The sequence below is a fragment of the Symphodus melops genome (genome assembly GCF_947650265.1).
Source record: "Symphodus melops genome assembly, chromosome: 19".
Lineage (NCBI taxonomy): Eukaryota > Metazoa > Chordata > Actinopteri > Labriformes > Labridae > Symphodus > Symphodus melops.
Genome location: NC_136709.1, coordinates 17,961,248 through 17,989,136, shown reverse-complemented (window position 1 = coordinate 17,989,136; position 27,889 = coordinate 17,961,248). Strand labels below are relative to the sequence as shown.

At 45.2% G+C, this 27,889-nt stretch overlaps 1 protein-coding gene across 5 annotated transcripts; it reads right to left on the bottom strand.

Moving 5' to 3' along the window:
- mideasb (mitotic deacetylase associated SANT domain protein b) lies at window positions 1–27,871 on the bottom strand. 5 transcript variants are annotated; one of them, XM_079369082.1, is made up of 13 exons: window positions 27,474–27,871; window positions 19,441–21,238; window positions 17,337–17,606; window positions 16,432–16,768; window positions 15,811–15,877; window positions 13,473–13,615; window positions 13,075–13,178; window positions 9,644–9,719; window positions 8,719–8,807; window positions 7,288–7,431; window positions 6,624–6,743; window positions 5,371–5,579; window positions 1–3,118 (listed from the first exon to the last, which is right to left on the bottom strand). In XM_079369082.1, the coding sequence occupies exons 2-13, from the start codon at window positions 20,974–20,976 to the stop codon at window positions 2,893–2,895; spliced, it is 3,321 nt and encodes a 1,106-aa protein (XP_079225208.1). In that variant the 5' UTR covers window positions 20,977–21,238; window positions 27,474–27,871; the 3' UTR covers window positions 1–2,892. The 5 variants fall into 5 exon arrangements, with proteins under 5 accessions (XP_079225208.1, XP_079225211.1, XP_079225209.1 ...); XM_079369085.1 differs by lacking the exon at window positions 27,474–27,871 and adding an exon at window positions 23,638–23,790; XM_079369083.1 differs by lacking the exon at window positions 27,474–27,871 and adding an exon at window positions 23,271–23,626.
- Window positions 27,872–27,889: the final 18 nt, after the last annotated feature.

Below are 27,889 nucleotides of genomic sequence, written 5' to 3'. Positions count from 1 at the left end.
AATACTTTAAAACTTTAATATACAGTGCTTCATAAATCATTACTAAAACACAGGTGGTAAAAATCAAATCGGAACAAATAAGTTACACCGTAGTAAAAAGCAGTTGAGAGTCCTTTCCATTTTCATCATTTAGTGTGAACCCCATATGAAAATAGCATAAAAAGTATGCAAACATAGAATTTCATTCATATATATTTTTGTCATCTTTAGCTAAATAAACCTTTTGTCCCCTTAAAATTCCCTTAATCAACTCGATTAGATACTGAAAGTTTACAGCTGTGTTTGTATCGTGGCCTCTTCGATCTAATCTTTGAATTGTTTTAAAAACAGCTTGAAAAACATTTTCATGACTCCCCCCCAAGAAGAACCTTGAGAAGAAATAAAGAGGAAATATAATATAAATTAACATACCAAACATGTGAACAGTCTGCAAACTTGTTTTTTTTCCACTGACTTCTGTACAAATTAACATTGAACCTTTAAACCACTCGTGCACATGTAACAGCATATCCATATCCACACTCTCACACACACACACACACACACACACACACACACACACACACACACGCCCACACACAGTCGTCGATGCATAGACACAGGTTTTAACTTGTGGAGTATCTGGTGATTGGAGCCGTTTCTCCCTGTAACCCTGACAGACTAAAAAAAATCATCTCTGTGATTTGTCTTTTAAGGGTAAATAACCCTTATACCCATTTGTTGCTATGGCAACAGAAGCTGGCTCAGGGCCGAAGGGATTAACATGGAGATATGAAGGGTTAGACGGATCAAAACATGCCGTTTCCACAGCTGCTTTTAGTGCCTGCTGCCATCATTGAAAAGGTAAACAGAATAAAAAGTCCTCCTTAGATACACATTTGGGTTTGAGGGAGGGAAATATTCATCATCAAGCACTTCTTCATTGAAAAGTCAAAGTTGACTACATTTGCTTTTTTTCTTTAAAAATCAACAGTTTTCTTTCTGTTGTTGAAAAGAGATCCTCTACATAGCCGAGGTTTGAGCAGAGCATGAGACACCTGAACTATCACTTCCAGACACGCAGGCTTCAGAGAATATTTGTTCTTCTAAATTTGTTTGGGCTTCAGTGGAGAGTCACAAAAGCGTCTTTTGGCTGCAGTAAAATCTGCTAAATCAAGGTTGAGTTTGTTTTCAGTTTAAAAAAACAACAATCTTTTGCTCTACTTGGTGCCGGTTTGTTGTTACTTTCACGACATGTTTACAGTCAGTGGGAACTTCGAATACTTAGATTTTTTGTCTTGTGTTAAATCAAGGGAACAGATCCTTTGAATTTCATCTCCTTCTAAAAACTGAATAAAAAAATAAAAAAAATAAAAAAAAATCCAGGTTCCAGTTACACTAATGTGTTTCAGCAAATGTTTATTATTTTTGGAGCACGGTACGAAAAAAGTAAACCCTGGCTCAGATCTCGGGGTAGTGAGCATATTCTAGGATATGTTTGTGCTGGTCCCGCCCCCCCTCTCACTCTGTTATGTGTATCTATAGAGACCTGCAGCTTCAACAGTCATTGTCAGTTCCTCCTATAAGTAACAGGGTTAACAGCGAGGCATCTGGAGCAACTAGTCCTAGCATGAGGGAGGGAGGGAGGGAGAGAGGGCTCGGACGCTCAGGTAACAGGGGGTCAAACTTGTTCTATTGCACATCAGTTCTGCCTTTTCTTCATTTCTGGCTTCCTTAAAAAAAAAAAAAAAAATCTCACAGTTATAAACAGGCAGCGAGGAGCATTATTTTTTGTTTTTCTTTAAATAAAAAACAAAACAAAACAAACAGACAAACAAACAAAGGACAAGTACAGAAAGCGCTCCATTCAATTGCAGCCAAAAACCAGAATATAATAATATTAATAATCATCAACAAGAATATTCACAAAAACAACAAGAACCATTTATAGCTACACAGGCAGAAAAAGTAACGTTTGCCTGCATATATATCGATATATTCATAAAAAAAACACAACAGCAGTGTAAAATTGATTGTCATTTTGAGATAGAAAGCATCAAAACATCCAAGGCATCAACAGTGAGGGAACAAGCTTGAAACTATAACAAAGTGACGAGGGCTGAAGGTGGGGGGGGGGGAAAGGGGGTGTTACACAGAACTGAAGCCCGAATGCACAGCAAGTCACCGAGAAGCAGGAGGGGACTCGTGTGGTGCACGTCATGCGTCTGAGAAGAGAAAGCTTTTGGCAGCCTTGAGTGCAGAGGAGCGGCGGGACAAAGGCAACAGTTTGCACACGCCACCGATCAATCCATCCGTCATCCATCTGGACCCGACCCGTCGTTTGTGTCAGCGCAGAGAATCAAACAGCCCGCGCCTCCACCTGCTGTCAGATTTCATTCCACCACTTTTTTTTTTTCTTTTTCGCCAAAGCTTCATCCGGATGTGATGCAAGCGAAGTAGTTCATACTGTGGCTCATTGAAAGAGAAGTTGAAAAAAAAAAGACCCGCCAAAGGACGCGGGCCAAGACTTGAAGTGCTGAGGAAGGCGGCAGCCTGGCGAGGACAGCGTGACAGCGCCAGGAGAGGCGGCATGGCTTTGATTGGACAGAGCCCTGTGACCAAGAGAGGTAACTCTTTAAAAAGCTTTTAAAGCAGAGTAAAGGGCGTTGTTGAGTTTGATACACACACACACACACACACACACACACACACACACTCAGTCCACACATTCACAAACACGTACGTGGGTATCAATCTGTCCCTGAATGTGCCAAGCAACAGAAGTCTTGTTGTTCCACTAATGTACAGGAAGTCCAACAGGAGGGATTCTTCCTTTGAAAACGTCCATCCTCCAATCACAGAGGGCGAGTCACGCTGCGTGTTACAGTCGGTGCGTGTGGCCCTTTTTTTCATTTATTGCCAGTCTTCATCGTCCTCGTCCTCTCCGCCTGACGAGTCCTCGTTGGTGCTGTCCCCGCCCATCTGCCGCGTCCCGTTGTGTTGACGCGCAGCGAGCATGGCGGCGGCCTCAGCTGCCGCTCGTTCCTCAGCTTCCTTCTGGCGCAGCGCAGCCGCCTTCTTCTCCTGCTCCGCGTGGCTCTTCATGTGGGCGCTGCGACTTTTCACCTTGGGGAAAATCCTGTGAGGGGAAAAAAAAAAAAAAGGGAATAAAGGAGGTTACAGCGAAAGGATCAGGATTCAGAGTCTTGATTGCCCCAAAAAGGGGAAATTGGTTTTACAGCAGGAGCACACAGAAGACGAGAAACACAAGGACAACATCACCGTAGAAACCAAATAAAGAAATATCAGACAACACAACGAAATATAAAACAAAATAAAAACGCAAGTGACGATGCTGATGCTTAAAGCCGGGTTCACACTGCAGGATAATTACGCCGATTTTGGCCCCGATTCTCCCCTTCCGGTAATCTTAAAGACGCCCCGATCATCATATCAATCATCAATAATCTTATAAGATCATCCTGCCGTGTGTGGAGTGTTCAGACTGCTCTCGTCTGGTCGGAAGAAGGCCGGAACCGCTCCGATCTCAAATCGGGGAAATTCAACATGTTGGATTGTTTTTTGCCTGATTTCTCATCGTGTGTGGTGACAACGAACCCGAGCCCGTTGACTGTGACGCGTAGCCAATCAGAAAGCGAGGTGCTGAGTGGCGAGGAAACACCGGCAGCAAAACAACAACAACTCACCTCCGCATCAACATGTAGCAAGTGCAGCTCATGCTCCCGTAGTCTCCACTCCTGTGACCGACGGCTCTTTTTAAAACGTGTTTTTCATCCTCTTCGTCCGTTTGTTGACTCTGGAATCACGTTTGATCTCGAGAGGTTTCGTGAGACTTCCTGTCTGATCGGGGGGGGGTCGTACGCGAGGGAAATCGGTTCGTGTGTGGTGTGTTGATGTTGCCGTGTGGCCGCACACCACACACTGAACGACCAAAACTGTGAAGCCTCCGATTATTTATCGCCGTGTGTGTGGTCTCTAAAGTTTGGGAAAATCGTCCGACAGTTTTAAAACCCTGCCGTGTGAACCAGCCTTTAGAGAGCGGAGGGATTGTGAATTCCTTTTATCCATGCCAGCACTTTTTTCACACAACCGGACATTTCAAAACATCAACATCAAATCACAAAGCTTGGCTTCATTAAATTAAAAAAAAAAGGTGAAGAAAAGACCCATTCATAACATCTTTAAATATTTATTAATGTTGGAAGCCGGAGCGCGTCAGAAATGAGGTTTGTGAGACAAACAGTGGTTTCAGTTTGAGAGAGGAAGGATTCAACTTGGACTGATCTGGTGGCTGAATTATCCTTTAACAGTGATCATGGTGCAGGCGAAGCTCAGGTAGCGTGCAGCGGCTGAGGGTAGCAGCTGCACTTGTGGTCATGATGGCATCATTTTATACTGGTGTTTATTTTAAAGGAGTGCCCTATGACGCTGAATCTTAACGGTATTTTAAGTTAGATGTTATCTGTACGTTTTTAAATCTGCGTTGGTTTTTTTTGCCCAGGTGAATAAATCTGTGATTCTCAAAAAATGTCATCCACCCCATAATATCAGCCAGGCTCTGTAGGAAACATAACATGTTCTTACATAAGCTCCATATGGGTCAGCCTCAGCTTTAATATATACTGTGTAAAATGTTTCATTATTCAATTCACTAATCCACAAACCCCCCCCCCCCCCCCGCTGTGTTCCCACCATAAACATGGCTCATTTTTTCCCCGCAATTAAAATTGGATTCAGTAAGTGATTAGAGAACGAATCAGACCGACAAGTAAAAATGAAGTCTTATTCATTCCTTTTTCTGTTCTCTCTGGATCCCTCTTCATAAGGTGTGTGTGTGTGTGTGTGTGTGTGTGTGTGTGTTGCGGTATGTGGTGACAGTAAAGCTCACACCATGTGACACGGCAGCAGGCTCATAGCTGCACCACTGACTCGATTCTCTCCAGCATCCTCAGTGAGACTGGTCAGTAAAGGAGCAGTCTTTGAGTATGTTCAAAGTGTGAGCGGAGCTCCTGTCATGTCAGTGGGTAGAGTTGCAGTCCAGAGAGGCGAGAAGTGCTGCATCTACTGTGTTCCTAGTTGCTAGGACACAGTTGGCAATAACAGACTCGATGTTGCTAGAGGACTGAGTGTTATTCAATCAAACCAGGACAGGATGGTTCAGTTCTTTCAAACACCACAATAAACTTGCCTCTATTTACCAAAAAGTGGGCAAAAGCTGAATAAACATTTCCTGCTGGAGTATTTTTTTTTTTTTCAGCGCGAGCTCGTGCAGTCCTCTTATATAAGTAACCGCATCTGTCCGCTCTAAAGAAGTAAAGACAAACCATGCAACAGCAGTGACTGACTGGCTTTATATTCCTGATCACTGACCTGCCACATTTCTTGCAGGGGAACTCTCCCTCCTGACCGACTGTGCCTTTGTTCCCCGTCGAGGGGCTGGTCTTGCGTGCGTTTCCTTCGCTGCGTGGTTTGGAGCTAGGAGGAGGAGGAGGAAGAGGAGGAGGAGGGTGGATGACCCGGGGAAGCAGCTGGTCCCTTGCAGCGTCCTCCTGGCCTTTCATGATCAGGACGGTCCCGGGCTGTGTACACAATCAAAGTGAGAGGTGACGTTAACACGAAGGCTCCAAAAAGGTCTTTAACACACTCACTAAGTGCAATTAGGAGGACAAAGAAGGAACCTGAAACCGCTTTATGAGCACCCTTAAGTTGGGTGGTGTAAACACTTAACAAACAAACAACGTCTGTCTTTTCTGTCAACAGAGTCTTGCATGTGCTAATTGGTGAAATGCAAAGCGAATAATGGAATAAAACGTTTCTTGTCGAGTCATTGTTTGCGAGCAGACATAGTTGGGGTTGCACAATCCAGGGAGGTGGACGTCAGCCAAGTTTTCTCCTCCTCAAAACGGCCAGCAGGGGGCGGCAAATCCAACAGCCGAGCCTTCCACAAACAGGTGAAGTCACGCAAAGTTCAAAAGGACAAATGTGTCACAACAAGTTAAGTCAAGTGAGGTCTGCGAGCGGGGGCCGGTGAGGGGGGTTTATTCCACAATAATGTCCAAGCTTTCTGTCATCCTCTTTATCCCGTCTGTTTATAGAAGAGGTCTTGGTTTTCTGTTTTTAGCCTCCTCCCTCTCCTACACACAGTTTATCTTCAGTTTAAAGCAAAGAGGGGAAGCCTCTGTGTGTGTGCATTTGTATGTTTTTTTTTAGTGTTTGGGCCATTTTGTTTTTATTGATAAGACAGCTGAAGAGAGAGAGAAGGATGACCTGCAGCAATTGGCTGGATCGGATTCGAACCAACAGCCGCTGTGACGAGGACTAAAGCCGCCATTCACATATTGTCACCTACTGTAGCAGAGTCGGACGTTCTTTAGTCAATCATGCTTTATTCTTCGGAGAATGGGAAAATGACTTCCAGGATGAGTTTCTTAACCTCTAACTATCTTAAAATCCTGAAAACTTCCCACACACAGTCTTTCAGAACAGGTGTGGAAAAACAAGAACTATTCAATATTTGAGAGTCACAAACAAACTGTTCTGCCTTTCATCCCTTTATAAACTTATTCCGCTCAGTCACGGTGGTTCCTTTCCCACGCAGAGCGGGTAATTAGCTTCACACTCACATTCTCTGTGGACTGAAGCGTGTGTGTCACCCTGGTGGGACCGACATCCTGTTTCCTGTCAGCTGACCCTTCCCACTTCCTGCTGTCCTCCTCCCGCTGCGGCTCCAATCTGTGAGAGCTCTGCAGGGGAAAAAGGCAAAGAGTGGAAACGTGAGGCACACACCGGGAGGGGGGGGGGGGGAGAAACACATCACACATTCTAACATGCATCTGTGGAACAACGAAGCGAGACCTTTAGATCCAACGTTCTCGATGTCTTAAGAAGGACAACACATGTGATAACATCTGCTATGTGTTCAAATACATTTCGGCACTGAGGCATAAACAATAGCTTGAGCTGTTCACTCAGCTCATTTCATGACATTCTCACTTCATGCTTTATTTCTGAAATGACATTTTGCAGTTTCAGTTCCTCATAAAAATGTGTCGTTTTCTGTTTGGACACTCTGCAGCCAAACAGCCTTGTTCGTTCTGCTGATTTGTAACCCACATTAACCTGAGACACTCGGCTTACGCTGCTCTGGAGACGCGAGCGCTGAAGCTCAGTGAAAATCCATTTTCTTTCACATTTGTTCCCCGAGCACAGCAGTGTCTGGGCCGGTTTCATGTCAGCTCTAAATGAGCATCTGCTCTGTGCAGTTCAGATATGAATCAGGTAACTGACCTTATGGTTGGTCTCCTCCTCAGTGGTCCTTCCCTCCAGAGGCTCAGCCTCGCCATAGATCAGCGTCCCGTTGCGGCCGATCTTCACATGCTTCTTGTACGTGTAGTAGAACTCCACACACTGTGCCACTGACTTAGTCATCACCTGTCACACACACACACACACACACACACATTTTCTTTTTATGGAGCTTTTAGGACATTACAGCACTATGCAGTGGAGAAACCAATGTTTTGAAAGAAAAAGCCGTTTCAGCATACCCCTAACCCTGAATAATAACAATAACAATAAAATGAATGAAAAAAAAAAAGTCTAATTTGAAGATTAAAAAACACCAACAACAACAAAACGTCTTCATAGTTTGGTATAGGTCCAAATCCCTCTCAATGTTCCAAGAGATTTGAGTGTCTTAAAACAAAGCACTAAAAAGATGTACTATCTAAGTGAGTACGTCTTATTTCAAAACACTGAGATATTTTATATGTCCAATATTTTTTATTGATCTTTTTTTTTATGTATGGGATGGGCACAACACGAGACATTTCAGATGTACAACAAGAGATCATTTTAAACTAGTACTGGAGTTTTGCAGGGATTCGTTTGCCTTCAGGGCTCCGAGTGTCGCTAACCAGTGAGCAAGTCATTCATCCATTAGAAGATACACATCTTAATGAACTTGATTTCTCTTCTTCAAAAGAGAATCTATCAGCTGACTCTAACAACATGCTCAATCATCAAAGGCTGCAACACATAAGAAACCAGTGTCTCTACATTGATGCTGTAAAAACACTCTTGAACTTCTTGCAAACTCACAGTGATCCAAGAAATATGGAAGGAAAAACTGTGTTTTTAATGGGACTGTTTCACACTGTGGAGAGGTGTCAGAGAAGGGCTGCTTCACTCTGCTATGCAGGGAGGGAGCCAGAGCTGTTGGGGGGTTTGGTGCCTTGCTCAAGGGAATCTCAGCAGCACTATCTCAAGTGCCCCACAAGACCAACTTCCGTATTTATGTCCACACTGGGACTTGAACCGGCGACCCTCCGGTTAACCACCCAAGTCCCTACAGACTGAGAGCTGCTGCTGCTGCTGCAACACATTTACCTTCACTTATAAAAATGAATTCCAGTAAAGATGTGCAGTCTGCTTCAGTCTGCAGCACACTGCAACACAAACACTAAAAATACTTTTCCTTCTTCTTCCAAACTTCGGGGTTAAAACAAGCACATGGAATCGTTCTGCAGCTTTGTGGAAAAGCAATGATTGAGTGCTACGCTGCAAGTAATAAAACAAGAAGGAAACATTGTTTCAGAGTGACTGTTTGCTTTCCCCACCCAATAGTCCAATATTATTATTATTATAATTTATTTATTTTTTGCTGGAAAAGCACGAAGATTCAGAAGTCTTGACAATTGAGCGTTTTCCACGTCATACCTGTTTCTGCACCATTAAGAAGTCCTTCTTGTATGCAGTGATCCCTTTGTTGAACTGGCGTCTCTCAGCTGCGGTCCAGCTGTCTGATCCTGAGGGGAGGAGGGGGAGATGGGGGGGGGGGGATGTTTGTATGTGCAGAGGGGGGAGGAGGAGGAGGGAGTCAGTGAAGAAGATGAGCAGAAAAAGGGAGAAATATAGAGACACAAGCAGCATGTTAACGGCCCGTTTAAAAACCAATTATAAAGCAACAAGTTTGAGACGAAGTTCTGCATGTGTGTGTGCAGAGCCTGACTAATTCAAGCCCACCCCCCACCCTTAATACCCCCCCCCCCCCACACACACACACACACACACACACCAAATACATGCACACATTGAAATCAGTGGATAAACAATGGCTCTCCTGTCTTCTGCTTGGGATTAACCACATGCTGTAAACCTGCCCCCCCCCCCCCCCCCCCTAAAACCCACCCTTCAGCTCCCTGCCTCCCCCTCCCCTCATCACATTGACCCTGACAATCCTCCACAGTTACCAGCTACCCCCACCAAAACAAGCCGGGCACTCTCACTCCTGCAGCTGCCATCGCTTCGAAGCGAGAGCGGGGGGCTCGGAGAGATCCAGTGTGACGGTTCGAGGGGTAAAACAAGGATCCTGGTCGATTAAACTGGTCTAACTTCTTCATCAATTAACAGTTAAGTTACAACAACAACAAGTTAAACTACGTCTGTCTTCATGTTCTGCTAGTCATCAACCTTAAACACAAAAAAATCACCGTTCTCATTTCTTATATTATAAAAAAAGAACTCTTAAAGCTGCTGTATGAGCCTCATCAAGTGTTTTAATGTTCTGTTATAAACCCGATCACCTCCACGTTTCAGCCATTAATCAATTCAATCAACTTAAAAGAAGGAGCCGTTTCTTTACCCGAGTAGTGGTAGCTGGCCAGACGATGAGACTTTGGTAAAACTGGATTCCTCAGCATCAGGAGTGACAGCGCCGCCTGAAAAACAAACAGCAGTTCATTAGCTGCCCTGGAAGTGAGCACACTGGAGCTGTTGACTGTCATTAGTCTTTAAACAGCAGGGCTCCTGCTGCTCTCCAGGTAACGCCGCGGAAACACACCGAGCCCAACGATGAGCGCTCATCTTACAGGTAGCCAGGGAGCGGGCGAGATAACGTTCTGCTGATGTCATCGTCACATCCGGCTTATCGAGGATCACCTTTGAGAAGCAACCATCCCACTGTGGCTGCATGTTCAAAGATGGCAGTTTGAGCCAGACTGCTGTTGCTGTGGCGAGTAGGCGTCTTAACAGTCCCCCCCCCCCCCCTCCTTAGTTTCCTTGACAACACCGGACCAGAGCTGGTCGCTGGGGTCTAAAAATCTCAACCAGGGCCACTACAGAGCAGTGAGACAGCTCGAATGTTACCCCACCAGTCGACTCCTGCTTGAGCATCCTCAACGTCACTAAAGATTCTTTTTAATCTACCTGGAATCAGACCCGAGGTAACAAGTCTTCTTATGCGTGAGAAAACAGTCAATGGGTTTAACATGTGTCATGTTGTGTTTGGAAAGAATCAGCGCCTCCAATATCTAAAGAGACCCCCTACGACCTGAGGTCCTCCAGTAGCTCATTACTTACTACACCTCGGAGTAACCTTAAAACTAAATGTGATCGAGCCTTCTCTGTGCAAAGACCTGCCGGAGGAGAGCAGGGAAGCAAACTATTTTAGACAAGCTTGGGATTAATTGTGTAGGTTTATTGTTGTTTACAACCTGCTGCCCATATAATAGCATGTAAACTGCTCAGGAACTATACAATTAAAGGTATCGTCATGATGAGATCTACAGGCCGTGGCTACAGTGGAGAACTAATGGAGATAGAATAGTTTCTGTAACTCAATGTGTTATTTTCTTTGCGTGATAAATTATGTCTACAGGTTTTAGGCTTTAATAACAAATCTGTAATGGCGTCTCTCTTTTCTTTCACACACCTAGCCAACTAAATGAAATGCCAGATTGAGTTATATAATGTTCGTAAGAAAACAAAATCTGGACAGAAAGACAAATGTGCATGTCGCAGCCAAATATTGTCATTTTTATTTAATTTAGTTTAAAAAAATAAAACTTTTCTTAAATGTTAAGCTTTCACTTTTACAATCCTGGCGTCCTTTTAAGACAATCTAATGTTCCCTCTGCTTATTCCAGGCTCTCTTTTATTCAATCCAAGAAGACGTAGCCAGCATCCTTTGTTCTCTCTATGGGGAGTGATGAGATCAGGGAAGAGCCAATCAGGATGCTGCTTTCATATCGTTTGACAATGACCAAAGTCAGCACGGAGCAGCCAGCTCCTAATATTTCCAATGATATCAGTGACATTCATGATTTTATTCACTGAGACAGCAGAGTGAGGCGAAGTGCTTAGTTAGATCTGAGACATCCTCACTGTCTGCATGAGGCGCTCTGATGTCACTCGAGTCATGACTGGAATGCAAATCATACGAAAACCAATGATGTAATATCTGACCAATCAGATTTCTTCACGTCACTGCATGTTATTTTTTTATGTTTTCGTTGTTTACTTTCCTTCGGGTGATTAACGACTCGAGTACTTTCGGTAACTTAAGTTACCGTACTCTTAAATCAAAGTAAAAAAATAAATAAATCTCATTTTCAAAGAGGAGCTGCCACTGAGGGTCGTTTTTATGAGCTGTCATTTCTTAACGTCAATCCAAAAATGTTTTGTTTAGTTTCTAAATTGTTGTTCAAAGTTTCACATGATTTTTTTAAAATGACTTTTTAGTCATCACATGATTGCAGCTTTTATCTTCTGATCGGGGATGTGATTGGTACCAGATTCATCCCTGACAGATTACATTTCTGATTAATCTGCAGGGGCTCTGAGGGATTAAGATGAAGACACTTAAGTGTAAAAAAAAAAAAAAAAAAAGGAAAAAGATTAACCTCCATATGTTTTCATTTTTCTCGTGTTTATTCAAAGCTTAAGAAACTCCACTTGAAAATACGTTTATGTTGAAACATTCAACATAAAGTGACACGAGTTTCCTGAATCCTTCTGGGAAATCTTCGAAGCTCTTTTTTTGGATCGTTAAAAGCAGCCCCGAACCAAAAAGCTCTCCAGTCTATCATCACATGCATCTCTCTGCCTCTGGTTCAACATGTAAACCGTTTGTACAGTCTCAGTCATATCAGGTCACCACAGAGTTTCACTCTAAAGCTCACTGAAAGTCAACAGTTCAGTCACATCCGCTCAGTAATCACTGCGAGCTCAAATGAAGGCAGTCAGGTTAGTGCAAGTTATCAAGCTCAGACAGGAAGTGGGGGAAAAAAGTGAGCGTGCTCTGCAACAGCCTGATGAATTTCAACATGAGCTTTAACAAACCGCTGGTCAGTTTTCTGTTTTTCCTTTTGACTGTGTTTAGTTTTTAGCACAGCCCTGCAGACTTTCACTCTGACAACAACTGAGACAAATAAACCGCCTGCTATGGCTCTTTTTCCCCCCCATAGAGTCACATGACTATAGCTGTTTTCACACATGCACTTGTGAGAATGTCAGAGCCAGAGACGACCTCTGTTGGACGGGGGCTGTTGTGGTTGGGGGGGGGGGGGGGGGAATTAACATTCAGGATGTTTTCAGTCGTGCCCCCTCCCATTTCTTAGCACTTCACAAAAGCCCGATTGAGACTGCCCTTACAATGTGCGATATTTATGCGTCTGCGCTGTCTCGCCTTCACTACAAGTGTCAGAGGCGTAAGGGGGGGGGGGGGGGGGGGGGGGGGGGGGGGGGGGGGGGGTGGTGATCCACCTCTGTACCACAGGGCGACACAAGATTGGCGGAGCCAGCGGGGGAGAACATGTCTGAGTGTGTGTGTGTGTGTGTGTGTGTGTGTGTGTGTGTGTGTGTGTGTGAGACGCTCTTGCTGTCTCCCTCCACGCTGTGTTTCCACATCAGCGTAAACGCGATGTAAACAGAACGCTCGTGAACGTACAAAGAAGTAACGAGAGGTTTGTTACAAGCGCTGATTTGGAATCAGCTCTCGACAGAAGAACAAAAAAAAACCCGCAGATGTTTCTCAGCTAAAAGCACGAAAGTTCAAACTTGGCAGAATAAACTGCATTACACAATCACTTAGAGAACAGCCTTCTCATTCATTTTTTAAAATAAGAGATCGAGAAATTTAAAGGAGGAATTCCTGCTTTCGGAACCTTTAAGGGAGACGCAGGTCGGTGTTCATGTGTGGGTTAGAAGAGAAGAACAGCTCCCGGCTCATTTCACAGCGAAACAACTTCTCCGACTTGCCGGTCAATATGGATTGTTCTTTTCTGTTCTGCTTACCATGATGTCCCCTTTGGACTCGTGCAGACAATGGTGGGCTAACTCCTGGTTGGTGCCTCCTCCACAAAAAACACTGGAGCAGGCCAGCTGCATGAGGTTTACCACTGAGAGAGACAAGAGACGATCGTTTAGAACAACTGCATGTTTTTAATAGTTACTGAGCATACAGGAGGAGGAAATATTTTAATGTATCAATATAATGAGCTGTGTGTAAACAAAGCTGCACGTGTACTCCTGAAACAACTGAATTGCAACAGCTTGATGGAGAAGTTTGGAATCAAAATCGGCCAAAAAAAGGAAAACTTGTTCAAACTTGACTCCTTCCTTTGCAGTTTTTTTTTTTTTTTTTTTTTTTTTACATTTCAGGTGACGCAACGACTTTGAAACGCTCTTTCTACCTTTCTGCTGAAAATCCGGTTTCCCTTCCAGCTCAGTCAGCGGAGCCCAGACAAGCTCTGCTCGATGACGATCCAACTCCACAGCGGACCGCTGCCTCAGCTCTGGAACCTCCGCCTGGTACCGAGACCCGATATTTATCCGTCTGGGAAAAGAAGATCGGTGTGAGTGACTTCGGTTTGAATCTCTTATACAGAATTCATCCCATTCACCAAACGGATTTATAGCCCATGTTAACTGTTTTTTGCACCAAGACAAATTCCTTGTATGTGTAAATCTACTAGGCAATAAAAACTGATTCAGATCCAGACAACAAGTATCAACCTCTCATGTTATTGATACGATCATGGCTGTATTTCTTGACTTTCCTTCAGCTCCGCCGTTTGAGTCATCAGACTTTTGTTGAGCGTCTGTGCACAGAGGAACATGCTCGTGCTCTCTGCTGATAATCATGTGTGAAGTGTGCTTCTTAAAACAATACAACAAAAAGTAAATGGATGCTCATTTTGGAAAAGTCACATTAAAGCACGGGGGAGAAAAAAAAAAAAAAGACTTCAAATCCAAGAAGTGCATGCACCCTTTTTAAGCGTGAATGTCGGCTGAAACCAGAAAGCTCAGTGCTGCAGTTGTGAAAACGATGCAGTGTTACATTAACAGACAATCCTGTTCCAGCATGCCCCCTCCCTCCCTCCCCTGCATTTCCAGTGGGCCTGCAGTGTTTCCAGATGAGTGTGTGTGTTCTGGCAGCCTCCCCCAGGGAAGGTGGGCTTGCTGAAAGTTCAACTGGGATTGCTCTGGTGTGTTTGGGAGTGCACCAGGCACAGCTGACAGCCTGATTTATGTAAAGCCTCGCCGGCTCGACCCCTGACTAACTGCTCAACAGCTTTCACAATGCAGCCCCATAGACTTGCCCTCACAGTCGATGCAAAAAAAACAACAACAAGAAGAAGCGTCTTTGATTAACAGTTTAAAGGTTAACTAGCTAGTGCCCTTAATGCTCCCGTCTTCGCTGCTCAGATTTCAGAAACAGAAAGCAATCAATGGCTGTGTTTACATTCATGGAGTCGCTTGGATGCTGGCCATGTTCTTACTTTTCTCAAGGTTGTTTAAGAGCATCGTAGATACACGGCATAAGACTAAAAAAAAATCAAACCAGTTCTTGATACTTTTTACAGCTCCGTGTCATACGACTTATTTTTGCTCGTAGTGAGTCTGCCATCGCTGCAATGGTTCCTATTGCAGGAGACATTTCAAATGTAAATCAGAATACTTTTTTTTGGGACAGGTCAGTACGGACTTTTGAGGCTGATCAACTAATGAAGGTGGAAACACACTGATGACTGTCCTGACAGATAGCGTGTTATATGTTTGAGCTGGATTTAGATGAGACCTGCTCAGCTTTGACGCTCTGCTACATTTACTGCAGACTTTCACACCGTCCATGGTGATAGGGCCGATTCCACCAAACAATACACTCAACACATCTATCAGTGATGCTCTTATAAAAACTAGCTTCACACTGCAGCTTCTTCACATCAAGTGTTTCAAGTTATGAAACACAGAGAAGCAACCACCAGAAGAGCAGCATTTGAACATTTTTAATTTCAGTCTCCTCAGAACACTAACTGGTAGCAGACGGCAGATGAATTGATCACTGAGCTTTTGATTTACTGTAACAATAGAAGTCTGTTTGGCTGCACTGTGAGCAGATACACCAGTCGCTCTTCTATCCAAATGAGTCCTTGCCTTTATGTTAATCTGCACTTACTGTTGCCTCGGTAACAATTTAGAGTCCCTAAACCGCTGAGATTTTAAACCTTAAAGATCCCATTTTTTTTATCAACAAAAGCCACAAATAGTACAAAGTTTGACCCTGGACATCAGGCCACTCTGATCAATTTCCAGATATGTTTTATAGAGCACAGACGCAGGCCTCTCGTGTACTTAGTGCTATTAGGTTTTAAAAGGCTTTAAGACTTTGTTATGACAGCTGATATGGAACTGGTACGACGGGATGCACTTCCATTGAGACACGCATCAGGCTGCATCGTTAAAATCGGAAAAACCCATGTTGGCATTGACGCCCGCTGGATGACGGGGCAAAAAGCTTCCAGTGGTGACAGCAGTGGAGAGGAGCGCAGCTTTTGAAGGACGAGGGTTTAGGATTTCAAAAAGTCTGCGCTCTCTTTTCCAAGACACTTCAAGATTCAGCCCGGTGTTATGGTTTGAATAACTGATTGCAGAACTTTGTGTGCTTTGAGTCCCCCCCCCCCACCTTCAAAAGTTCCCCTCCATAATGAAACACGATGACTTGGTGGCTGCTGGGAGGGGAATACTCACGGCTCTATGCTGACTGGAGTGGCCTCGCTCATAGCAGTCAGAACGGGTGGTGTGATGTCACAGCTGTCTGAAAAAGAAGCAGGAACACATATTCCCTTCAGTGACTTGTCGAGTTAAAAACAAGAATACATGCTGCACAAATGCTCCTTGATTCACTTCTACAATTCAAGAAATTATAAATCATCCACTGAGATACCGCACGTTAACCCCTTGACGCCTGAATTTGTTTCCAAGTATTAAAACATTTTTTTTTTACATGCGTTTCTGCTTTCAAGTAGGTGCTTAATTAAGTTGAGAACGTTTATTTGAAAACAGCACATAAATAGATATTACATAAAAATAGCACATACATAGCGCATAAAACGGATGTTGTTCCGTCTCCGACTGGTCCTATGACAAACTAATGCTTGCAAAAGGTTCCTAGGTATGTATTGAAAGTGCATCAGCCGGCAGTGGAGGAATACGGACGCTGTTTTGGCTGCATTTGGAGCGGAGGCGGTTTGATGCAAATTCGCGACAATAGGCGTCGAGGGGTTAATTACTGCCAGAACCTGATTCCCACAGTTCAAACGTCCAGCAGATTATTCAGGGGAGTCCTATATGCTAAATGTTTTCACTTACTGGAGCGCAACAGGCTGCGTGTTGCAGACTTGGGTGTTGCAGGAGGCGGCAGGCCCTGACTGCTGGCTGCAGCCGACGACAGGAAAGTGGAGAAGTACAGGCCGGAGCCCTCGCGAACCGGGCTGAGGATTGGCGGAGGCGTGTATGGAGGAATGGTGAGGGGGTTGTCGATGAGGCGGACAGGGGAACGCAGGTGGCTCTGGTAAGGCGTGATGCTCGAGTAGACGGGAGGGGCGATGAATAAACCGGGTTTAGGCGGCGGGATGAAAAGGGGCTCGGGCCGGGGCCGCCGCTTTGACTTTTTGCCATCATCGTCCCTCTCACCGTCGGCTCCATTCTACGGAGGAAAAATATCTGAGTTACAATTTATCACAAGAGTGCACTTTTAGTTTCAAGTCAACTGTTATGGTCATGAATCAATTAGCTTCTTGTACATCTGTCTCCTCTCCTGGAGGAAAAGAAAGGCACCCTAACCCTCAGTTCTACAATATTGTACATTATGTTCAGTATGGCACAGCTAAACCCTGGTAATCTGCCTGATCTGGGACAGGGCAACCAGTTCACCAACCCCCCCCCCCCCCCTTCCAAATGACACAGGGAAAGGGAGAATAAAGTGTGGATGGCTGAAATTGGGGCAAGGGGGGGGACATTAAGCATAGTGGGGGAGGGGGAGGGGGGGTGTGGCACAAACGCAAGGATTTAATAATAACCAGAGTTTAGACAGACATACTGAAATACTGACCTCATACCTCCACATGCCTCCAAGACTTTTTTAATAAATTACATTTTTAAACAACTAGTTAAAAAAAAAACAGTAAAAAAACAACAAGTGCACCAATTAAAAAAAATGCCCCCCCCCCCCAAAAAAAAAAAGAAAACTCAGCAAAGAGCCAACGTGGACCCACCTGCTCTGAGCTTTCTGACAGAGAGTTTCGGAGCGAGCGTCTCCGGGTAACGATGACCGAGGGCTTGTGGTCGGAGTGGCCCAGGTCCTGAGGGTTGTTCGGCCTGCGGGGCCAGTGGGAGGCCGACGTGGCTTCATCTTTGTCAGGAGAGGAGGGCTCCTGCCTTCGCACTGGGACGGACACCGGGATGACAAGCGGAAGGAGATTTTCGTCTCGGGGTCGCTTGGCGTTGGTTTCTGGTTCAGCGGGACTCCACGGCCTGTGAGGCTCCTGACGGAGACAATGGAAGAGGTGTCACAAAGCATCTTTTAAAAAAGCTACACTTAAAGTTCGCTTAAATGTCAAACATCAAGAGAAACAGAACGTGTACTCGCCCTCATTTACTGTGCAGACATTGAATTGGGGTTCCTAAAACTAAAGATTTGAGGCAAAAACCAAAGAAAGCTTCATCATCCTGTTATTACTGGCCATCAAAACTTGCAGCTCTAAAGCTGGTCACAGTCAGACTTTAAGGAGAAATGTTTTCAAACGTATGAACAGAATATGACTTTAACAGTGAGGCTAGGGTTAAACTCAATTTAACTTTTTTCTTTGGTGGATGTTAATTCGTCTCTGTTGGTTCCCCTCATCCTGATCAATACTCAGTTTCTCCATTTAAAAAAAAAAAAAAAAGTACAAAGAGAAAAGTAAGTCAATACTCGAATAGAGAGTTAACAGACATCATTAAACAAGCATTAGATGCGTTCTCATTCACAAACTGCTCTAAACAAAAGAAGCTTCAAAAAAAACTCAAGGTTCAGTTTTGAAATGACTGTTTCGGCGTCGGGCTCGTCAACAAAGTTTTTTTTTTTTTTTTGCAGATCTGCAAAAGTGTTACTGCTTTTAAGTGACAAAGACTTAACTGGCACAGAGAGCATTCTTCGCATTTTTCTTTGAGTTCCCATAATGAGTGGGCCTCAGCAACCAGCGCGCCTCAGAGCAACGATCAATTCTGAAGCAACTTCAAAGCGATCTATAACACCACATCACAGGCCAGTGGAAGAAAGAGTCGCTCCGTTCGCTGCACGCTGCATCTACCCGGGCAGACAGGCAGGCAGGCATGCAGCAGTGTGTGTGGCTACGCTGGATCTGTTCTCATTATTGCTGGTGGAAAACTCCAGCCCCTTCACCAGAGAGCGGTGGAGAGACATTCTGCTGAGCACTGCAAGCAGGACAAACCCTGCACCTCTCCCTGTAAAGAGGGAGGGGGGGGAGGGGGGGGGGCCGGGGCAGACGAGGCCAGGCTGGAGTTTCTCTCCTTTGATGGAATGGGGGAGGGAGGTGGGGGGGGGGGGGAGGTGTGCAGGCATGTAACTAAACACACTTTCAGTATGCTCAGCTAACCTGCGAGGCAAAGCCGGGGCACAGCCATGCTGAGCTCCAGACTCACTGACTCACTGTTGTTTGGCAACAGAACTTGTTGCACAATCGAGACATCCAGCGCGTAAACACAGATAAAAGCGTACGACTCCGGGATGTTCCGCTCAAGGTGATTTCTCAAGTTTGTAAAAGGAATCGGGGAAAAAGGCGAAGACGTGTTTGAAACCGTTGGATAAGTGCATCAAATAAAAACCTGGAAAAACAAAGGTGTTTTTACTCCCTTTTCCCCACCTTCATGAGGTGGAGCAGAGCTGCTCATTTCTGTGGTTTCTATTTCAGCGGCTGTTGATTACATTCAGTGTCTCTCCCTGCAGCACGTTAATCACAAACAACACAAGTTTTGGCACAGTTTGCCTGGCAGCTGCCTTAAGCAGTGTGTTCCACTTCTCGCTCTTGTTAAGGGAGCTGAAGTCCCAGTGCAATTACAACCCAGGATAACACACAATAATTTTTTTTATTTTTTTTTATTGGTTGCTGAGATATTTGCAAATAGAGAGTTCCAGGGTACTTGGGCTGATCCGGTCAGAAATGAACGGCAGGATACAGAACACTCCGTCCTCTTCTGTTTATGGTTATTTTGGTTTTTGGCTCGAGATGAAACGGATGAGAACAAGGAAACAGACAGACAGGCATATTAAGAAAGAAACATTATTAAAGGAGACTGTTTAAAAAAAAAAGTACTTACTTTTACAACATGTGAAGGCAAGGACTCCATTTCTGATGCTTTCTGAGCGAGGGTCTCCAAATTGACCTCCTGGGAGATCCTGCGTTTCCTGCGCGTGCTCTGGATGACGCCTGTTGGGGCCGCCTGGATGTCCCGGGCCCCGTTCTGGGACCCTTGAACCCCTGCGGTGGCCTGATCTGAAGAACCAGACAGAAAAGGGTTGTCGGACGGCGCCCCTCCTTCCTTTGAGAGCCGCCGTGATCGGCGTAGCTGCGTTTGGGATTGGAGTTGCGCCTGGGGGAGCGACTGTGAGCGAGGCTCGGCCTGGAGTGGGGGGAGGAGCGGGTCTGAGGGCTGCTGGGGTTCTGGGGTGATATCCTGGATGATTGGCTCCTGGATCTTCGGGGGAGCGGGAGCAGAGGACTCCTGGGAGTGTACCACCACAGGCTGTGGGTGCGGGTGAGGTTGTGCATTTTGTTTACCGGGGTAAAAGTCAAGCACATGAGGGTTTTGTTGTTGCAACTGCTGATGTTGCATTTGCTGAATTTGGAGCTGCTGCTGTATCTTTTGTTGCTGCTGCTCATGCTGTATTTGTTGCTGCTGCTGCTGCTGCAGCTGCTGGACATGCTGTTGATGCTGAAGGATTTGTTGCTGCTGCATTTGTTGATGGTGCTGCTGCTGCTGCATTTGGTGATGCATTATGTGATGTTGCTGCTGGCGCTGTATTTGCTCTTGCTTCTGTAACTGCTGCAACTGGTGCGGGGGTTTCGCCTGTGTTGAATAGATGGGCGGATTAGGTAGGGTTGTCCTGTTGCCTTGAAAGCTCTGGTAGTAGGCCGGCAGGTGCTGCTTGGGCTGACCGAAGGCCAACTGGAAGGGCTGCAGTACGGAGCTTCCTCCTGGGTGTAACGCGCTGTGCTGCTGCGGGTTGAGGGCCCCGGGTTTCAAGGTCTCTTGAAAGGCCTGGGATTGCTGCTGCTGCTGCTGCTGCTCCCAGTCCAGACCACGAGCCTTCGCGGCATCTCTGTACACTTCAGCAGCAGGGTTCGATCCCAAAGGCTGCTTTTCTGCAGCTCTTTTCGGGGGCTGTAATCCAGAGGTGTCGTGCATGGACTTCACAAATGCATTCTGGGTCCTTGAGTCCGTTACATTAACTCCTCCGATGAAATTAGCAATGTTTTGCCCCCAGTTTGTCATAGTGTTCCAGGGGGCAGCTCTCTGCTGCTGGGACAGAGATGGCTGCTGCTGACTGGGCTCTTGGTGTGCCCACTTCATCGGCACAGTCTGCTGATAGTGACCCCTGCTCTGGTCTCCTTTATCGGGGCTGAAGATGACCGAGTTTAAGTACACGTGAGGGCCCTCGGGGTTTGAGGTTACAGTGCTCGCAGCCTCGCTCTGTCCAGGGTCGGAGGCGGTGCCACCCGCAACGTAGTAGGAGCCCTCAGGGTGCTGAGAGCCTTCCTTCATTGCTACACTTTGCTCGTTGAAAAATGTGATGCGTTTTCCCGTTCTTTTGGCGCTGGGTTTTTGCTGGGCTGGTACGCTCATGACGGGCATGAATACGCCGAACCAGGTGAGTACTTCCAGCAGAACCAGCTCTAAATGCTCTACTTGGTAAATATATATCAAACCAAAAATTCAAGGGCGCCCACATTCAATCAAAGCTGTGATTCTGTGTTGACTTCAGAGTGAGCAGTCGCAAAAGTTAATCCCCTCTCTCCCCCTCTGAAGTCCTTTGTGACCCGCTCAGGGGTCTGCTGGCCTCGGGGTGAGCAGATCTGAAGTAGTCCACGTGTTTCGCTCATTCATGGGCAACACCCTGTATGGAGAAAATGAGAGAGAGGTCAAGCATTGAGGCATCAGAGCAAAGGGGTCCCCATAGAGAGGAGAAAGGGGGGGGGGGGGGTCTCTCATTATCAACCCCGCCTCAACCATGTAAAAACCTGCTGTTTGCTTTTTCAACAATAGACCTCTACTGAAAAGGTATCTGGTGTGAGAATAGAGGAGGGGAGGGGCAGGTCTACACTGTGTCATTATTCACTCAGATCACATGACACAGGGATAATGTCCTACTTGCAGCTGAACACGTACACCTGATGCAGGATACACAGACGGCTAAAAAAACGCTGGAAATGTCATTACAGGATAGTAATGAACAAAACATGAATGATGGGGGACATAAACACCCGGAGAATGTCTCATCACTTCAAAAATGACCAGACAGATCAGTGACCGGACGCACGCTTTCTTTCCCGCCAAACTTCCAGAACGAGCAAAAGCTTGAAGGTGAAACCTTTTTACAAACGTTGACTCATCTCAGGTGAAAGAAAAAAGAAAAAGGGGAACCCGTGCCATTTGAACGTGAACGCACGGGCAACCGAAAGTGAACAAGCATGAGTCACGATGACAGAATCCTTGCATGAGGGGGGGAAAAAAGTCCGAACAGCCTTGCAGGCTTTAATGACTGAAAATTGCTGTGGCAACCTGTGATGATTTTTTATTTATTTTTTTAAATACTCGATGGTAAGGTTTTGGAGCAGATTTTGACACAGTGCAGTCTGCCAAGTTGCAGGAAGCACACACAGATACCCACTGTTTCTCTCCGTTCGTGCTCCATCTGTACAGACTTCAGTCTCGTCACTGTTGTGCAGCAGTCCACAAAACCTTTAAGACTTTTTATTCATGAAGCTAAAGTCAACGTATTAAAAGCACATTAAAAACTACTTGTCATCCCGATTGTATACATTAATACTAGACTCTACAAATGGACTTGGCAACCATCGAGTTGACTGACACTCATCACCCTTTACTCCGGTGGCCTAGTAAAACACAAGCTTCTTAAAATAGACAGCTGCAGCTGTTCAGATCCTGCATTGGCTCATGGCACCACAGAGCAAGGAAAGTGAAGGACCATGCAATGTGGCTAACAAACACTGCTTGTTTGTTTGTGCATGAGCTACACCACGTGATGCCACACATGCCTATAGCAATGTTAAAACACATGCATATAGAAGACGACGTTTTAAAGCCAGGATCGCCCTGCATTAGAGCAGAAGGAAACTGCACATACACATACTGCTGATCACTGAGCGACCATGCTTGTGTGAGCAAAGGGATCATAGTGACGCATCACAAAGTGCAACCTTACACAAGCCGAGGGTTTAGCCCAATAAACAAAGCAACACGTTAAATTGGCTTACAATAAATGTCAAGCGCCATTAGCCGCCCTAATCCATCGCCGTTTCCTAATTTACATCGGCCCAGTGCGGGACGGCGTGCACGTCGTGCAGCAAGGCATCCGAGGCCTGCAGCGTGCAGGAAGAGAGAGAGAGAGACGACAAATAAGAGACAACATGCGGAGTCCGTCCACGACGACACTCTTCCTGGACCTCCCTCCCCTTTCTGCGGGCAACCAGCTCTCAGCGCAAATGACGAGAAACCCTATTCCGGTTGCAGGAACGGATTATCCCCAGTCCCGTTACATGCAACAACACGAGCAAGCAGTGTAGTGGTGTGCATGGCAATAACACCTTACCACAGGATCGATCCGACTTGTCAACACGGTTAATACGTCACGTCTTGTTCGGTTGTGCACTCGATCGGGCTTTGATTGAGACGTTAAAAACAGAGAAACAGAAAGAGGCTCGTGAGCTCCCCGTATGGAGGCTTCATCGGCGGCAGCAGCGCTCGCGCCCCCCCCCCCCCAATCCGTCTCTGCGAGGTAAACAAAACTTTGTCAGCAGAGCTGTCCGCCACCATGCACTGTCGACCACAACAACAACAACAACAACAACAAGCCCACAGTCTCCCTTCTCCAGTCCTGTCTGCCCCCCCCCCCCCCCGATACTTACTGTGTTGGTCATGAAAGCTGCTTCTACTCACTGCAGCTCAAGGATCGCATGCTCGCAGCTCCGCGCAGCCAGCAGTAGAAGCGGCAGGGCCCCCGGACGATCCAGACCCGCGATGATGACTGCATTCATCCCCAAGGTTGACTCATGCTATGCTGCTGACCTCACTCACGGGTACTCTCCCCCCCCCCCTCCCTCCTCCCGCTTTAAAGTCAAGAGGAAAAAGGGGGTCGGTGCAAAAAAAAAAAAAAAAAAACAGGAGTTCGCCCCAGCCGGACACGCAGCGATAATCTGCAGAGATGCAAGCTCAATGCCGTGGCTGTATGTTGCACATTATTGCACTACGATTGCACACACACAAAAAACTCACTGGCAATGCGGCCTTTGGTGTACACCGAGTCACTCCGTGTTTCTGCTTGTCTTGTGATCCTCCTCCTCCTCCTTCCCCCCCCCCAGCCATCAGTTCGCTGGCCACACCCACTTCCATGCCCATATATGGTGTTCCTATGAAACGCAAGGCGTCGTAATTTACGGAGCAAGATCCCCTCTCAGTCCATGCGGGAAATTCCGACACACATGGGGAGGATTGTGGGGATGGATGGAGAAGGGCACACCCCGACACTTTTTCTTTCCAACTCTCTCTCTCTCAGACACACACACACACACTCTCTCATACACACTTCCTTTTTCTGACGAAATCTTCTGGAAATGCCCGCGTGGTGTTTTCACAATGACACAGCATTCAGGGTGTTATAAATGGAAGCTGCAGAATGACCCCAGAGCTAAAATAATAACAATACAAATAAACATATTATAAAGACAACAAATACAACTACACATGCATTACAAATGAACCTATTCTGTAATCGGTTCATCTACACTTATGGAACATTTGGTATATTTATACTTATTGAACTTCCCCACCAGGGATAAATAAAGGATAATATATGTCTCATTTGTAAATACTGTTCATTTATTCACTTGCTGATGCTTCTTAGTTATTCTTCAGATACGCTCACTTGGTTCTATTGCTTCTTCTATTATATTTGTATTTAATATTATATATTTCCTCCTGCTACATATTGTGTTTTATGAGAAGCTGTAATAGCAATATTTACCACTGGGATTAAGAAAGTATTATCTCTTAAATGTGCACATTTCTGGATGCTAGTCAGAAGAATTTTTTGGGGGAAACTTCAGTGTTTTTTGTCCATTGGCTATAGCAAAGTCTTTCAGTCCATCCATCCTCCCAACACGGGCTGTTTTAGTCAACCACACTCGGGGAGTAAGAGGAGCTATCGCAAGTGTTAATCAGTGACATTTTTTCTTTACATGTCATGCTTCTGCAACGCGAAGCATGGTATGTAACGACAAAGACAGGGCTCCACATGCACACACAGACGCTCCTGTCCCGCCCCCTGTTACGCCTCCGTTACTACCTCAGATACCGGCACAGAGGAGGGACAACTTCTTTATCTTGTCTGGAACTATCAATAGGAACAGCACAACTGTTTGATGCTCCGGATATTTGAAGGCCACACAGATTGGCTGCTCAAGTAAAAAAAAAAAAATGTTGCGGACTGCAGTTAACCAAATTAATCATCTCTATCCTGATATTGCACATTTTATTTTTTCACTTTAAAAAATAAAAACAGTTGTACAAATTGAGGCTAGAAGTCCTGACAAGTGCAAAGTGTCAGGACTACGTATTAGCTTCTTGTCATCATCAAAAGCTGTCTTTCATTCAGGTGAGTGAAGGAGCTGGTATTCATCGTGAAAGACGGCCAAAGAGCAAACATTACTGTCGACAGAGACACCCTGGCACCAAGAAGTTATATTAGCACTTTCTCTTCGTGATATTTATCAGCTGGATGGTTCAGCTAGACCTTGTTTTGAGGAGCTATCAGGAGGACAGCTTCCTGCTTTAGTATTGATGTCACTAGTAGTTGTTAAGTGTCTGTTTCCACGCGGTTTTAGGATGAAGTATCACCTGCTCAATCCTCAACCGTGCAAAGATGCAAGACGATCTTGAACCTTCTCTCACTGATGTAACGACAAGCTAACACAAAACAATGGCTGAAAGTCAACTGTTGATAAATCAGTTCAGCAAAAAGCTTTTCAATGAATCATTTCCCGTGTATTTTCTCTACGCGACTCACTCTTTCACAACAGACTTTTCTGACTTTGAACCAAGAAATTGGAAGCACAGGGCAGGTTTGGAGGGATGGGGATTTTAGCAGGGAACCTGGAAGTCAGCATCACCCTGGTTCAATCAACTAAAGGGATCTGTGTCTGGGGTTTTTTTTTATGCAGGGGAAAAAAAAAACAATCTGAAGGGCTTCAACCATAGCTGACACCGTGGTCACTAACCACAACAGTATCATTGGAGTTCACCAGGGTGACCAAGCTTTCAACTTGTCCGTGTCTGTCATAATGAGATTTAAACTCGCGGACATCCTCTTTAGCCCCATTGAGCCAATTGTTAGCAACGGTCTTTTTTTAACACTTGTTAAAGAATTACAGTTTCTTGAGCTGGGTGTTTACCGAGGAGTTTCATGAACATTTCTATAGCTTGAGTTAACCTCACACCTCTCTCTCTCTCTTTTTCTGCATCTCCCTTTAACCCACTTTCCAAGCCCTCCAGTTACAGCAGATGTCTGTTTCACATGAGTTGCTGGTTGTGCTCGAGGTCTCTGATCGTTAAAAGACTAGTATTTCCTCGCCACTGTTGCTTTGTTAAATGTTGCGTCAAGTGTAACGACATTTTCTATGACTTTATTCTCTACAAATACAGATTGATTGACTTGATTTGAAGTCATAAAACAATAACCCATTCACAGACCCGTTGACCTTTGAGGAGAAGAGGGAACAAGAAGTGCAAAGAATCTAAATCACTGCTCATTGCCAGACTCAGTGGGAAATAGAACCAACCTGATTTTCAAGCTGTTTGTAACACCTGTTCTTGTGCTACAGGTCTACATGTCTGTTATGAAAAGGGCCCCATCATATAAGTCATACTATCAAAGAGTGTAGGAGATATGGGAGCACAAATATCACCAAGCATGTGCCAGACTGGCTCTGCAGGGTGCCAGTCTCCCTCCTGCTTGTTGGCCCTGAAAATAAAGGGAACACTTTCATACAGTTGACAAGAGTCTGACATCAGATGTCTATACCTCCTGTGAATCAGTGTGGAACGACTGATCATTTAGTTGATGCACAGACACAAAACAACCATCAACTGATATGACAATAGGGCTGACCTCAAATCAATATCATTATTAATGAAACATTTCAGTTCAACTACGATTCATGAACGATTATTTAGTGTTTTTTCGTTGAAATTCGAAAATTAATCGAAACCAACATTCAGAACCGACGTCGCCTTGCCCTTTTCTCTGCCATTTTTATTCTTTCTACAGAAGAGTGATGTCTCCTGGGAAAACTCAGGGCGGGTCATTGTATTTAAAGAGACACACACACCAAAACGGGTCGTTCTGAGAGAGCTGGTTTCTACAGGGTCACAAACCTCCTCCGGTTCTTGATTCACGTTATATCTGGACCAAAGCGCAGCACAGATGTTTCATTTAGACCACAGGGGGAGTGTTTGAAAAGGTGAAAAAAAAGGGTATAACATGACCCCTTAAAGGGCGGAGTCACGTGATGTCTTAAGGGAAGACAAGACAGAACATAAAGAAGAAATGCAAGGTATTTATTTTCTACTGTTTTGGAGAAGTTAATTCCTACTTTAAAACCAAAATGTGTTGGTTTCAGTTTAAAAATATGTAATAAATATCCATAAATAGCTAATCAGATATACAATCTATCATCAAAAAACAAAGATCCCAGCTTGAATAATTAAGCTTATTTACAGCAGAGACCATGTCTGTACATATTATATATTATACAGTATATGAGCCCTGTATAAATGACATTGAATACGCTCTGCAGCACAAAGTATAATGAATGACACTAGGTTGTCTTTTTTTTTCAATGGGACTTTTGGGGATTTTGACAGGTCATGAATGCGCGTGCATGCTCGTGCGTGTGTGTGCGATGGGGGGGGGGGGGGGGGGGGGGGGGGGGGGGCGCTAGCTAGCCACATAAACTGTCAGCTGTCAAAAGGCTCTGACACAATCATCTGGCCCATCAACGAAGCACTCAACATAAGTTCGTCATGCATTATGAAACATCCATAGCAGTACTTACATGAAAGTCTGTCCCTCCATGGCACACACACATCTTCATTTCCCCTTCATCTGTCACGCTCTCCTTTTCTGACTGTTTAAGCTAACTGAGGTGACGTGAAAAAAAAAAAAAACTTCACTCTTTCAGATTTCTCCGTAAGTCTTCACTTTCTTTCAGACTCACTTTTGACACACTTCGGCTAGCCATCGATTCTGCAAAAACCAAATCTGTGGCACCTACCCACGTAACGTGTCTGTGACGGAGAGAAACGGATTGCATTGGTAGAGCCGGCTCTGAATGTACCTGCGGCTTTTAAAACAGCGGCTGAATCATTGTACAATAAGTGCAATATTGATGATCTGGGATATTAATATAGCGTCCTCTCTGGGCGCGTTCCGTTTCTGTTCAGTGTAGCTGCCTTAACGGCTCAAAGATGA